The sequence below is a fragment of the Accipiter gentilis genome, chromosome 6, assembly GCF_929443795.1.
Source record: "Accipiter gentilis chromosome 6, bAccGen1.1, whole genome shotgun sequence".
Taxonomy (NCBI): domain Eukaryota; kingdom Metazoa; phylum Chordata; class Aves; order Accipitriformes; family Accipitridae; genus Astur; species Astur gentilis.
Window position 1 is genome coordinate 26,079,938 of NC_064885.1, and position 14,350 is coordinate 26,094,287.

At 38.5% G+C, this 14,350-nt stretch overlaps 1 protein-coding gene across 5 annotated transcripts in view; it reads right to left on the minus strand.

Moving 5' to 3' along the window:
* Nucleotides 1-4,352: 4,352 nt before the first annotated feature.
* Nucleotides 4,353-14,350, minus strand: part of SPHKAP (SPHK1 interactor, AKAP domain containing) — a 74,415-nt gene continuing 64,417 nt past the window's right edge. Inside the window, exons 8-12 of one of the 5 annotated variants that reach the window (XM_049803889.1) lie at nt 11,880-12,059; nt 9,887-9,973; nt 7,820-7,872; nt 7,551-7,735; nt 4,353-4,965 (exon numbers count right to left, since the gene is read on the minus strand). In XM_049803889.1, the coding sequence (XP_049659846.1) occupies nt 4,822-4,965; nt 7,551-7,735; nt 7,820-7,872; nt 9,887-9,973; nt 11,880-12,059 (649 nt within the window). In that variant the 3' untranslated portion in view covers nt 4,353-4,821. Of the gene's footprint in view, nt 4,966-7,550; nt 7,976-9,886; nt 9,974-11,879; nt 12,060-14,350 lie in introns of those variants that run through there. The other 4 variants (XM_049803890.1, XR_007506438.1, XM_049803892.1 and 1 more) reach the window with 4 other exon arrangements.

Sequence of the window (14,350 nt, forward strand, 5' to 3'; positions counted from 1 at the left end):
TGGCGCCTCCTAAGAACTTCAAAAGTACTCTAGGTACCATCATATGAATGCTTTGATTTTAGGCTCTCTGCACCTTGGTTTACCCATGTGTAGATTTAATAAATTTTAGAGATATATGTTAGAAGTGTGTTGTATAGATGTATCATCCTGAAACCATTCTGTGTCTCTGGTAGCAGCCTGATCCTTTTCTCTAATTCTACTTCAGTCCCTGCAACCAAAATAGCATGTATGTGTGTGCTCTAACTCTATTGTCTGGTGCCTTTTTAATCTTATAAAAACATTTGGATTCTACATACCTTACGCTGGCCAAGCTGTTACTTTAATCGCTGCGTGGTTGGAGTGGGATGTGGCTTTCAACATTATCCTGCCATGCTGGCAAACTTGATTCACTGTGACATTATTGAAAAGGATTACCTCAGGTGACTCCTGAAGTGTGCTTTAGTAAGGACTGTCATAGTGGAAGTCATATTTGCTGTATTGTTTCTGTCCTTTAGACCACTGAATCCTTCCACTATACATATCTGTGAATATACAAGTTTGTTTTTCTGGGAAAAAAGCCCTTAGCTTGTGCCATGTAACTTCCCCAGGGCTGAATGCACATTTTACAAGACAAGGACAAGAATTACCATGTAAGCACACGATGTGTACTTGGGCTCTTGACATATGCTTTTTGTATCTCTTGAGATTCAAATTATTTTCTGAATAGGTGAGGATAATAATACTCATACCCACTCATGTTTTAAAAGTGGCACTTTTTGAGACTTTCTTTTTTAGCTGCTTCTGTGTGATCGCTTGCATTTCCTGGGTAGTTAGTGAAAGGATATGAAATTTATCCTGCTTGGTTATATTTTCCAGTTTGCTGTGCTTCACTGTCCAACTTTCAGCTGAAGCTGGGAGGAGGGCACAGTACACATCAGCCAGACCTGTCTTCATTGCAAATTATTTTAATTAGTTTGATAGTCCAGCTATCTAATTTAACTGTCTGTCCTGCTAAATGCTGTATAGCTGCAAGTTGCTTTCTGACGGCCTGTTCCTTGTGATGACTGGCTTTAGCGTGGGTTTGAAAAAGTGGCATTATGAGTTTGCTCATACTTATGAATGGCTCTGCCTTGAATTAAAATTCTTAAATTCGCTGGTATGGATGTGCTTTCCTTCTCAGATGGAATTTGTTTTATTCTTTATTATTTATTTTATTATTTATGTAGCTCATGTGGGCTTTTTATTTCAATGGAGTGGTGGGTTTCTTTCCCTGGAGATTTTGAAAATCAGAGTGCAGGATTCATGGTGACATTCCTATGCTCCTGTCATGTAGCTCTGCATGAAACTAGACAAGAGAAACAGTAAGATCAGCCTCTCCAGAAAGTTTACCTGCTGAATTTAATAGGATAACTGTAAACAGGTGACTATTTCTATCATAGACCACAATAAAATGGTTAATTTACTTGAAGACACTATGAAAATCTTTGGTGTTAGGACAAAATTGAGGTAGATTATAGTTTTTCAACTTCTAATGATCCCAGAATTAAAAGCACCCTAAACAAAATGAAAACTGAAGTTTTTAAATACATATTTTTTAGTAGGTAATTCTCCTGTATTTGAATTAATGTATCTACAGGCCAAATTCTGCTCTTCATTAGCTGCGTGGTAGAGTCGACACCAGGGTGGAAGGTGACTTCCCCTGAAGCTGCCTTGCAGCGTAGGAAGGTGAGTGGGACAGCCCTGACTGGGACCAGCTCTGCAGCAGGTGCTGAGGCAAACTTGTCTGCTGCTGCCATGGGTGGTCTCTGATGGCCAGGGCATCTCCTGAGGCTTGTAGGGTTTGTCTTCTTTAGTAAATTGTGGTGTATCTCTTTCAAGAACTTATACAGTTCCCCAAGTGGGAACTTGAATCTATGTACAAGTTTTGGGCTCTCATTTCATAATGTGTCACCTCTTTTTGTTTGCTCTTGTGAGTTTCATTTGTTGGGTCTTAGTTTGTACTGGGAAAGAGTGAGCAGCCACCCCCTCCATGCCCTTGTGATATTAACAACCTGCATCATGCTCATGTATACTCAGAGGCTGAACTGCATATAATTTACTCTGAGATTTTTACCTAAAATTGTATGCAGTATCAAGTTCTCATTTATGTGTATTTAAAGCTGACTTTTAATATTTTTCAGCCTTTTTAAATGGTGGCCATGTCCTGTTCCAATTTACTTGGATAAGTGTTTGTTTCTTTTTCTGTTTAGTCATAGAAATACCACCTAGGCAGTAGGGCAGTAAATATCAGTGCAAACTTAAATAAGCAGAAGAAAATTCTGAACTTCTGTCTCTGCAACCCCCTGCCCGCTTTTGCAGGTGCTGAAAGCAGCTAGAGTGAGCACTAACAGAGATTCGGTATGTTGGGAGTTATTCTGGGGTTAATTCTCAGCAATGAACATGTAATTTCTCTTTTATCATACTGCGATACTAAGAATGTTATGATTATCCTTGTATCACTTGAATGAGTTGTGGAACCTGAGTAAAGCTGTAGCTTTGGTACTGAGGTAAGAACCTGGAGCTTGCTCTGACTTGTTTTGGTCCGGGCCATGGGTCATGGTTTTCATTCAGAAGCAGAGCTTTGAGAAGCTACAGGGGTGGCAGGCAAATATTATTTAATAGGTCAAAAAAACCATAGCACATCCATGAACTTTTTAGGAAGGCAAAGAGGACGCACATTATAACATAAATTTATTTCTGAATAAATTGCAACATTAAGAACTACTGTACAGAGAAACTGCATCACACTGTTACAACTCTGTCATGATATTTGTGCTTTGTAGGATAAGTAAACATTTATTCTATCACAGCAAAAAATTGTATACTGACAACTAACTGTATTTGGTTTAAAAATATATACACTCCCATTTATTAACTCAAAGCACTTTAAGTCTATAATACTCGGTGCTTTTTATTGACTTTCAGCCTCAGAAATGCTGAGCATTCAGAGTTGCCACTCATGTTAGTGGGAGTTACGGATGTTCAGCAATTCCTAGGAGCAGGCCCAGTGACTGCACAGTTACATTCAGAGTATGCAGTAAATCGACCTTTATCTTGACAGTAAAGTGACCTTCACTGTTTTGTATATACTGCAGAGTAGATGTAGAATTACTCATGTTGTTTAATGTTCCATGTTAGATTTTGATTCACTAACAGTTTGTATTTCAGAACAAATGCGTGATGCAATCATGCAAGTTTAGGAATTGTTTTAAAGACAAAATTGATAATATGGCTCTTTTTCATAAATTATTTAAAACTACTTCAAAATTTTCAAAAATATTTAGTGCAAAAGGATAGGTTGGGTTTTTTTCAAGAAATATTACAGAAGCATATACTGTTATATGGAAAATAAACCATCTCTTCAATATTTTATTGGGAAAAGCAGGCAGGTTTTCTACTACGCTATTTGGGTAGGGAGAGACGAAAGATAAATATTTTCAAAGAAACAGATCGCAGAAGAGCTGTGAAGTGCTATGTTATATTTACTTTTAAATTCAAAACCAATCTCTTTGGCAGAGTCAAGAGAATGTATCATTAAGTGCGTGATACTAACAGATCATCTCAACAAGACGATACCATAGTATATCTTATCAAACCATTATATAAATGTTATAGTAATGTGAACTATCACATATAGTCCAAACACTAATATTCAAAATGAACAAGTATGTCTACTGAAATTTTAACAATCATTTTGCTTTCTTGTCAGTTAAGAAAATTAAGATTTTTATGATGAGATGGTACTCTCTTCAGATATGCATTTCTTCACCTTATTAACAATTTATTTGATTAAACTAAAATTAAAATAGCATTTTTTCACTGCTTTTAACTGATATGTAGCATGTCACATAGTGCTTTAAACAGAAGCACTTTACGTAACGATTGTATTATCATTACTCCCTCTTACCAGGTAGGCACACTGAGGCACAGAGGTGAAATGACTCGCCCAAGGTCACATGGCAGGTGTGTGGTGGGACAGGGTTAGAAACCTGCTGCCCTGACTTGCAGAGCTGTGTTCAGGGATATGCCAGGTGTAGCTAGACTGAACTGCATTGCCTCCAAGTGAAAAGGAATGAAGTTTTTAAGGGTAGTAACTGAGAGTTTAGATTTTATTTCCTTGAGAAGAAGACAGGAATCAGGAACAGCTATGGAAGAGAAATAATCGCATGGAAAGAAACTAAAATGTGTTTTCAGCAGCTTTTTATTGTATTGTCTAGCTGCAAAGGTGTTAAGTGTTCAAAAGTATGGGGTGGGTTTTTTGTTTTTTTTTTTGTTTGTTTGTTTGTTTGTTTTTTTACCCCTTAAACAGACTATGGGGATTTAAAAAAAAAAAAATAAATAAATCAATTCTTCATCTAGGGACGTGAGTGTCTCCAGCCATCCTGGAACAAACTCTGGTTCTAATAGTTAAACTGTACTAATATTGGTGTTTTAAAGCTGAATGTTAGTGTACTATCCCATTTTAGCTGATTGATTTAATCAAACTGAATAAAATGGAACATATTAGATAATTTAAGCTTTTACTGTGTAGTCCCCTCATTCAGAAGGCTAAAAATCCATCCCCTCCTAGTACAGTACATCCTATAGCACAATACGTCAAGAGTCCCTCATGATACAGAAAGATACAATACACCTTGGTTTCACTTTGCTCCTTGTTCAGTTGTGGAACGGACATGTGCCGTTTCTGTAGAGTTTATATGTCGTTGCTCATTTTATTCAGTGATGTTCAGAAATTGGAGCATTACACAAACCACTGCTTATTTAAACTGGAATAAAACAAAAATGCTGGACAGGTGAACTTTCTTAACCCAATTCAAGAAGCCAATCAAACAGACTTGGTGTCATTTCTCTGCCTTCCTCACTGAGCTTGCAGTACTGCACCACGGCATGAAAGATATCCCCCACCTTCCAGGACTTCCGTTGAACTAATTGCACAACATCTAAAAACTAAATAAAAAAACCAACACAACACGCTTAGGATTTGGTTAAAGTTTTGTTAAATGAATACACACAAACTGCTGTAAGACCATCCTTTGTAAATGTACTGCTGTATGAGGAACTGGACACGATTCACTGCACAGCAACATAAAGGTTCTTTCTATTCATAAAACTTCACAAATGAAGTTCCATAGATCCCCAGAGACTGGTCCGATCTCATGACGTTTTCTAAGTTAGTTGTTCTCATCAATTCTTACTTATTGCAATGAAAGTAAGAACAGTGAAAGTGAGCTTGATAAAGGATCACAACTTTCCTTGTTATCCACAACTTGCTGTCAAAATAATGGAAGTGTGGCTATCCACTCTAAAGAAAAAAAAAATCCCTCTTCATTACCATTAGCTATATTTTAATTTATATTTAACTTTCTGTATTTCTACATAGACATCCCATAGTATTTTAAATATTCATGTAGTACTGGTGAGAGGGAATCCTGGGTAAACTTCTGTCACATGAAGATATTTGCCACAATTGTGGTTGAATCACAAAAAGTATCTATATTTGATTATTTTTTTTTAAACTTCCAGATAAACCAGAGGTTAAGTATATGTTCTTAAGCAGCTGTAAAAAATCCTGAATTTTGTCCACTTTGTATTTAATAATGGCTTCACAGTGTCATACATCTGGTCCCGTTTTTTTCTGAAGCACATAAATGAAAATCAAAGCTTTTCATTTCTTTGAATTTCACAATCAATATCCAATTAGCTTGCTCCTTCTACATTTCCAGTTTTAAACTGCGCAAGAAAATATTGTGTCTCTCTAGTTAGTGTAGCTGTTTGCTATTTACATACTGAAGCCTAAACTTTTAATATGTATTTTAATGATATTTAATAGGCACGCGATTTCCAAGAGCACTGTTGTAGGCAGGATGTGCTTCATTATTCTCTAGTGTATTTTTGCAATTGAATTAACTGTTTGCCAAAGCACATGGGTAAAGCTGACAGCTGTTTCTTTAATTAGATGCAATTTGGACTGTTGCTGCTGAATGCATTTTAAATTATGTTTATGATTCCCAAATGCATGTACTCAAGAAAATCAAACAATATCTCTGCTCCTCAAAATGATCTTCTCATAAAAGAGCAAAATACTGATTTGTAATACTGTTTTCATTAATTGATTTGAATACTGTGATACTTTTTGTAAGCCTTAAGGCTTGAGCTGTTCCTGCTGACCTTAGAAATGGGGCTGTTTTGGTCATTCCTGAAACGCTGAGTGGCATTGAGGGCTATCTACAATGGAGCACTAACTAATCATTTGGGAATAGACACAGTCTGCACTTCTTGTGGCCGTTTTGGACTTCAGTGTTGCTCTTGGTGCTCTGGCTTGGACTAATCCCTCAGAAGGTTTCTCAGTTCTGGTAGTCTGTGTCTGTCTGCCCCTCTCCCTCTGGAAATAGACTTCTGCTTTCAAAATGGTGGTTGGCAGAGGCTAAGCCACACCTGAGGAGGAGCAAAAGAGTACTGGCACGCATAGCACTTTTCTATTGCTAGGCCAGGGGAGGTGCTTCATAATTTCCACACAATGATGCAAAATATTTCAATCAGTCTAATTTACCAAGTAACAGATATCTGGTTGCAAATATGGTTCTACTGGAAATGCTGGTTGGTCACTGCCTGGGCTAAAACTGTCTCTTGGGGTAGTAATATAATATAAGGATATGCCTACACAGATAGGTCCCTCCTGCCTATCTTCTGAACTTTCCATCAGCTCTGGTGCAGAAGCCTTGTAGTGTTGTTATGTCGGTGAACCTGAGCTAATATGGATTATCTTTATTTTGCCATTAGGATCTTCTGTACGTATCGGCAGTGAGGCCCATTCCTTGGTGAGCAGCAATCCTTTTCTGCCAGCACAGAGTGACTATAAAGCCAACGTGTTTGGCCCTGGTAGATCTCATGTAAATGTAGGAGGAATTGTCAGGCCCCTGCAGTACCCTGCTGTATTCCCAGCTATAGCACTTTCTGAACAGCCAGGCACAAGGTCAGACCTGCCTGCAGCTGCCCTAATCAGTGTTGTTGGCAAGGCAGAACCTGCATAAGGACTAAGGAATTTCAAAGCTGCAAATCTTAAGTCCAACTTATGTCTCGCACTGTAGTCAGCTCTTACAAAGTTCTGCTCCTCAGTGACAGTATGTGCGATGCCCACATGCAAGGGATTTTTATTTTTTAAGCTACGTGTTTAAACTCCATGTAAGCCATCTGCAGCCTTTCAAATGCAGCCACATATGGACTCTCTGTTAATTCTGCCTTGAGCATTGATACTTAACACAGCACCGATATGAAAAAGTGAACAGATTCACCAAAGCATGTTATAGAGGCTTTGTAGAAGGTCTCATGGCGATACTGTTTCTTGTGCCATGGACAATCTACTAAATATTTCATGTACCTTAAATAATACATTTAATCCTCTCCTCCCTTTCTGTAATAAACTGTAGTTTTTGCTATCTTGCTGTAATGATTGATGATGGTTTTGCATCTGCTTTTAAGTTCAGTAACTTCAATAAAACATAACATAGCATGCCCAATTCTGTAAATACTACCTTTTCAATTCTGTTTTCCTGAGATTTCTTAAAATAGATGGTCGGAATTCCAAGTTCAGAAGCGGCTATCCACTGCAGGGTGGCTCGCAGCTCCGCATCGGGGCACTCTGGTTCCAGATCAAAGTTTATCACCAGCAGGTCCTTTTGACAATTAGTTGTTCCCACTGAAAGCCCAGAAGTACTTTCTGGAAAAATAATCCCGACAGTTACTGTGCAATTACTTGTTTTAACTTCAAATTGTATGCTTTAATTGATACGGTTCAACTTACCCTCTGTATTTTCTGTCTGTTCTTTAAGGAAAACCTTTTCTTCTACTAATTCACTTAGAAACAAACAACAACAAAGCTTATTAGTGATATTTAGGAACAGTCTACAACATTGCTTCATGATGGATAAACTTCTCCCTCAATGTAAGACATAGAAAACTGCAAGAAAAAAGTTACGGATGATGAAATAATAAAATGCTGAATATATTTCATTTATTTAATCTGTAAATCAGGAAAAGCTATGGGAATTGCAGCATTATTCCTGTAATAGGATGAAGTACTTATACTGGTTGCACTGTGTATTGCGTTTCACCAGCATCTGTGTATCTTTACAGTTTACATAATGACAAGCAAATGACATTATGGTAAGACAGAGCAAGTCTCATACCCTGGGCGGAAATACTGAACTTCCAATGCCTGCGTTATGCAGTGCTATACTCTTTGGGTGAACCTTTTCCAGTCTTGCTTTCTAGTTCTATCTTTCATAGTTAAATACGATCATAACTATTAATGACTTCAGCTACTGCTGGTTTTAAATATATTAACTGTTTGGATAAACAAATTCTGTTTACACCTTGCAAAAATTTCCAAAGATCTTCATTTCTTATGTACTATTGCTTTCTTAAACTGCAGGAAAAAAACTCCAGGCATGTGGTCACTGCTTCAGCTTCCATTTCTGAACACAATATCCATGCTCATGTACATGTGGCAGGAGACTGCAAATTCATTATTGATGTCATGGCTATTGCATTCATTTCATCACTCCTGGAGGGACAGCACTTACAATACACATTTCCACTGTCTCATTCTGCCTTCAATCAGAGAGAATGCTGCAAGTGTAAGATTTTGCTTCTAGTATGGAAGGGAGGACGCTACTCTTCACTGCCCTCGTTCACAGGATTTCAGAATCTCCCCCAAGGCTTCAAAGAATCAAGATTATATATACTTGTGTACTGGTTACTGTAAGATGTGAGAGGAAAGAATAAAATAGCAGCATCCAATGTATGGTTTGTCATGACATAGAATCATAGGTGCTGAATAACTTCCTTCCCGTCAGATTTTGTTCCGGTTCTCTGTTTGAACAGCAGATGTATTCTGTGCCTTGACTTTGATTTGTGGAAGTACAAACTTCTCGCACCTATTGTCTAACACCTGAGAATAGCCCTGAAACCTAACAAGGGGAGTAAAAAATTTATCCCTTTGGTCCTCAGAAATATAAGGGAGAGGGGTCATCTTTAGGAAGGTGTGTAGGAGGTATCACTGCCTACTACAAAGATGGGAATTTTTTAACAAGGTTAGTTTCCAAATCAGCAGCTGAGAGAGAATGCATGTAACTCTATAGAAACATGAATGCCCAGATTTCTTACAAAAAAAGAGCATCTTCAAAGCAGGACAGTTGTAGTATAGTCTGGTAATGAGCTGTGAAGATTTTCTGACGTCACCAACTTCACAAAGTTCCCACGTTCAACGAGTGATGTTCAGTTTATACACTTCTACAGTGGCCATGCCCTGACTGCATCGTGACATTCACCAGCTGGCAAGTTATACCAGGTTTCAGGGTACCAGAATCTTTAGGCAGGTACTTGCACACCTCGTGATAATTTAATTGCATGCTCAGTAGAAACATGCCCAGAAACAACAGGTAAGATGTACTTTGGGCCAAATTATTATTATTCTTGGAAAGAATGCTATCATATTTTTTTCTTTGACTTTAATTGATCCTTATTTTCTTGACCCGACTTGCTATTACAGCAGAGTTTTGATAATATTTTAAGTTATTCAGAGAAGAAAGTTCGCATAATGGGAAACCAATACAGCAGAAAACTGTCTTTTAGGCAAAGTGATTGGTGGATCCATATTCTCTTGAGAGAGTCACCTGGGTGGGTTTTCTGTAATCTTTCACTGCCTAGTGCTACCACTCTGCACAGATACCTGCATGTGCTTTTTTTCTGAAACTAACAGCAGGCTCAGCAGCAGGTGCAAAGCAGGGCTTGGCACATTTTAGATGGCGTAAATGATTTGCAGTTAAAATTAGACTAAACATCAAGTCTCACTTCAGTGACTACTTACTTAATCATAGGAGAAGATGGCACGTTCTCCTGATAAATTTCCAGGTCCATAATGCCAAGACTGCTAGTTGTACTGCTGTTGCCATTGCTGACAAAGCAAAAGTTTAAATATTAGTGCCAAGCTGCACTGAACATGTCTCCATACATCTTTAATTTATTTATGTACAAAGCGAAGTGAGTAGGCTGCCCCCTGTTATGTAGAGTTCCACAAAATCAATTGGCTCAGCAAGTGGTTTGCAGAATGAAGCACACTAATCTGCTCAAAATAATGAGGCTTTTATTAAAATAGTTCTAGATGGAGCATGTATCAAGTAGTGCTATAAACTGGAGAAAAAAGTGGACTATCTTGTGAATGGCTTATGCAATGAATATTTGGCCTCGAACAAAAAACCAGTTTGAATGAGTCCTTGAAAAGAAGGATTATCAGGTACAGAGATTCAGATACCTCTGAACGTGGTGAGTTATAGGAAGGTGTTTAGTTGCCCATCATACTACTTACCTGTTGGGTGAGTCCATGCCTGTAACCAGCAGCAGTTTCAGTGTATTACATCATACCCCCAATACTACCAGGGATTTGACAAAACCCACAGGTACACTGATGGCCCCTTATGTTTCTGACTACCTTGAAAGACTGAGATTTTCATTAAAGCCAGTGCTCATTGGGACCAGTAATAGACAGAAATACTCTCTTGTACTTCATTCTTATGAAGAAGCCAAACATCTGGGAATATTTGGAAAAAATAGTACCAGTTCACTTTATAACATCATTATAAATTTGACAATGAATGTTTATGCAGATATGGTAATAGTCTCATGAACAGGTTGTGAATTTTCTGGCTGCAAGTCAATTAGCACAAACAAGCTGATGGCGAGTCAACTTGAACCACATAATTTTTACTGGAAAAGCAACTAATAGTATTTTTCCTTACATTGGAAGGATTGATTAGACAGTTCCTTTCCCCATCAGGTTTTTCTGAGTCAGTGTCAGCATGCCATGCATTCCAACTTGCTGTAGCAATTTCTGTTTCAATGCAGAGCCAAAAGGCATAATACATTATCTCTCTCAGACCAAGGACTTTGTTAAATGTTGATACTACATTAATGGGATGAATGTTCACCCACACTGACAGGCAAGGTTTGTTCAGTATTTTTTCAGCTAGCCAACAGTGCTCTCTGACAGAGACTCTTTCTCTTCCCCGCTTCATTACCATACTGTCTTCCCTCCCTGCCATCTTAAACCCAAGAGAAAGATGTAATTACTTGACAATATTTTAAGACCTAATCTAAGAGCATGTGAAGAAAAAGTCTTGCTCAATTTGAAGTTGTGAAAGGGCTGAAGTCAAACTAACATCACTTACTTTAAACTGTAAGGACTAGGTAACATTTCTAAACACATGTCCTGACTTGAATAGGAAGAAAGAGCAGCACATTGCAATGGGAGCTCTGGAACTTATGCCTGCTCAGGGGGAACTCCATCATCCTCTGTTGATCTGCTCCCCTGTGCCAGTCTAAGCAGATCAGGGCTCTGCCTCTGCTCTCAGTGCACAGATACCTGGTGGGAATAGCAGTCTCATCAATCTCAGCTAAGGAGATGCCAAAATAAACATTATGCAAATAGTAGCAAATAAATCAAAGGAAAGACCGTTGCAATTAGCTTGTCCAATGGCCCTTTCACTGTAGGACTGAGGCACATGAGTGGCGCTGGGAAGCTTTTTCTTTGTCTGAATCTAGCTGCTCACCAACAATAAAAAGACCTGGCTGAGAACCAGAATGTGGCTATTTTTTTCCCCTTTTTTAAAAGTAGAGAGATGAACTGTTGTTAGGTGTTTGTGTTTGTTTTGGGTTTTTTTTTTTTTGTTTTTTGTTTTTGTTTTTTTTTACAGTATTTTGAATAAATCTCGAGCTGTTAACCCTCATTCTTGATGCATGGTAGTTGAATCATTGGCTTGGTTGATTAGACCATATTGTATACTGAGAACAGACAATATGGGTACCTCAGGGATCGCTCGCTGAGTTGTAAGTAGCTACTCGTGTCATCAGGATTGTCCTCATCGTTAGCTAGCTGGGACCAGCTGCCAGTGCTTTCTTCACTGCTGCTGAGATGGTTTGGAAATTCTTCAGCTGTTTTTGTCTCTCCTATGATTTCAGCATCTGGTCTGCTCTGGGGACTGTTGCTGGTAGGGAGATAAGGAAGGCACATTGATATTGTAATATAGGCAAACAAACTGATGTCACCAATCTTCAAGCAATGCTGCTCATTAAAGTCAACCAAGCTGCAAAATTATACAGATGCAAGAGTTTGGGCAAGTTTATAATTTATACACAAAGTCCAGCTGGACATATGGTCTGAGATGCTTTTTAAAAAGGATCTTCTTGTGGCTGCTATAAAGAAACACAAACCAAAGTAAGCCTTATACTGAACTATGCATAGAAAAGGTTTAACTTGTACAAAAAGATTTTACATGTACAAAAAAACTGCTCGCTGCATAGGCCTATTGCTTAATGCGCTTCAGTCAATCAGTGGTTGAAATATGTGGTATATGTTAGTGCAGAATGTCAGCATTTCTTGGAAATATATGTTGGCATTAAATCTCAGTCCTACTAATGGGTGAATAAGTTTCTTGCCAGGGTTTTCTACTTTGTTAGCATTGTAGATCCAAAAGAGGTCTAGAAGTAAAAGTAGGAAAGTATTGTGGGTTGTGAATCACTAATGAATCTTAGCCACCTTTGTTTTTTAAGATCTTTGCCGCTTAGGTTGGGGAAGGACAAAGTATTCTTTTTCTAGGTAGGTGTACAGCAGGTAGTCAGAAACCAGATTGAATATAGAGCCCAGACTGAGTTTAGAAAATACAGGGTTAAGGGAAAAATGCTTTATAATTCTGCACACTTGACATATGTCACACACACACATATTTATATGACACATTTTTATATATTTACACACTCTCCCACAAATGCAAACACAAACAAAAAAATAAAACCTATATTTACGGTAACTTTTCAGAGCAAAAGTGAACTTTGTGAGACTTAACATGGAACTTTTGATATGCAGGCAGAAAAGTATGTAATAATCCACCCTCTCCCCCCCCCCCCCCTTTTTTTAGATCATAAGAAAGAATTAATTGTATTGCTGCAGCACCAGAATAACAATTAAAACAAAACTAGTTTTGTTATATATACTGGGTGGTCTGCATTTGCAAGATCCCTCTAGAGAAGTTCTTGCCTCCAGACTTTTATCTATAGTTATGGCTGAGGTGCCCTGTTTTCAGTTAGAGCAAGAGATCACCCCCAAAATTCTATTGCTCCCAAGTAATTAACATGATTAAGAATATACCGAGACATTAATATTGTGGATATCTCCTTTTGCCATGCTCTCATTCTCAGGACAACTGAGAAGTAGCTGCATGAATGCTGGATGCTGGAGAGAGGCAGCCTCCTGTACAGGGAGAAAGGGACTTGTTTGCCTGAGGGCCTCTGCTCTATCAGGCAGTCAACATCTGTCAAATACCTACGCCTGTCCTCCCTGACCCCTCAGGTACAAAACTTGTCATCTGTAGTAACATGAAGGCACTGAGCAGCCAGGTCACAGGGTAGTGGTGTTATTCAGATTTTTAATACAGGGCAGGTAGCACCTAATACTTGGTCCAAAACATGAGAGATTTTTGTGGGTGTTGTTACTTGGCTTTTGGAGTTTTATTTGATTCATTACGCAATTACATCTCAGACTAGCGATGCTTTGAACTGACAGTTCCCAGCTTCTGAACAGTCGGTTGGAACGGTTTCTGTGTAACCGTGATAGGACTGGGTCTGTTGCACTGCCTACATACAAGAAACAACTATTTTCCTTGCTGAAGATCTTTTTCCCAGGCCTGCATGGCTTTTTTAAATTATTTTTTTTTCTTCTAATTGACTCTACATCTGCTTGATGTTTTGCCTGAAGTCCTATGTGCCTGTACCTACACTAGCAAATAATTTCATGCAGTAGGAGTGGATCAAAGCAATTGGTGCTGATGCTTTTATATTTACATGTATGTATTTTTTTTTAGGTTTTTACTTCAGTCTAGTCTTGGTCCAGACAGCCATGCCACAAGTGATTCAAATCCATGTGAAGAACCACTGGAAGCTTTGCCTTCCCAGTAGGGGTACGAGCACATCTGGTACACACTTGTGCAGCTTCTAGTTGAGACTCCTTTAAAAGAAATCTGTGTTGCACGCTGCAAACAGACCCGAAGCATGGACATGGAGACAAGATGATTCAGAACTGCACTGAACCAAAATGCTCATGTAGGTGTAGCCTCTGGTTACTAAAACTGCCCTGCCAATCCTATTGCTTTAAGCTTCCTATAGCCACTTTGGGAACTCTGCATCAAAGGCAGAGGAAAAGTTGTTATTAAAGGACTCACAAACTGTGCAAAACCAACTTCATTTTCAAAGAGGCAAGACTCCAAACAGGTAGATTTCTAAA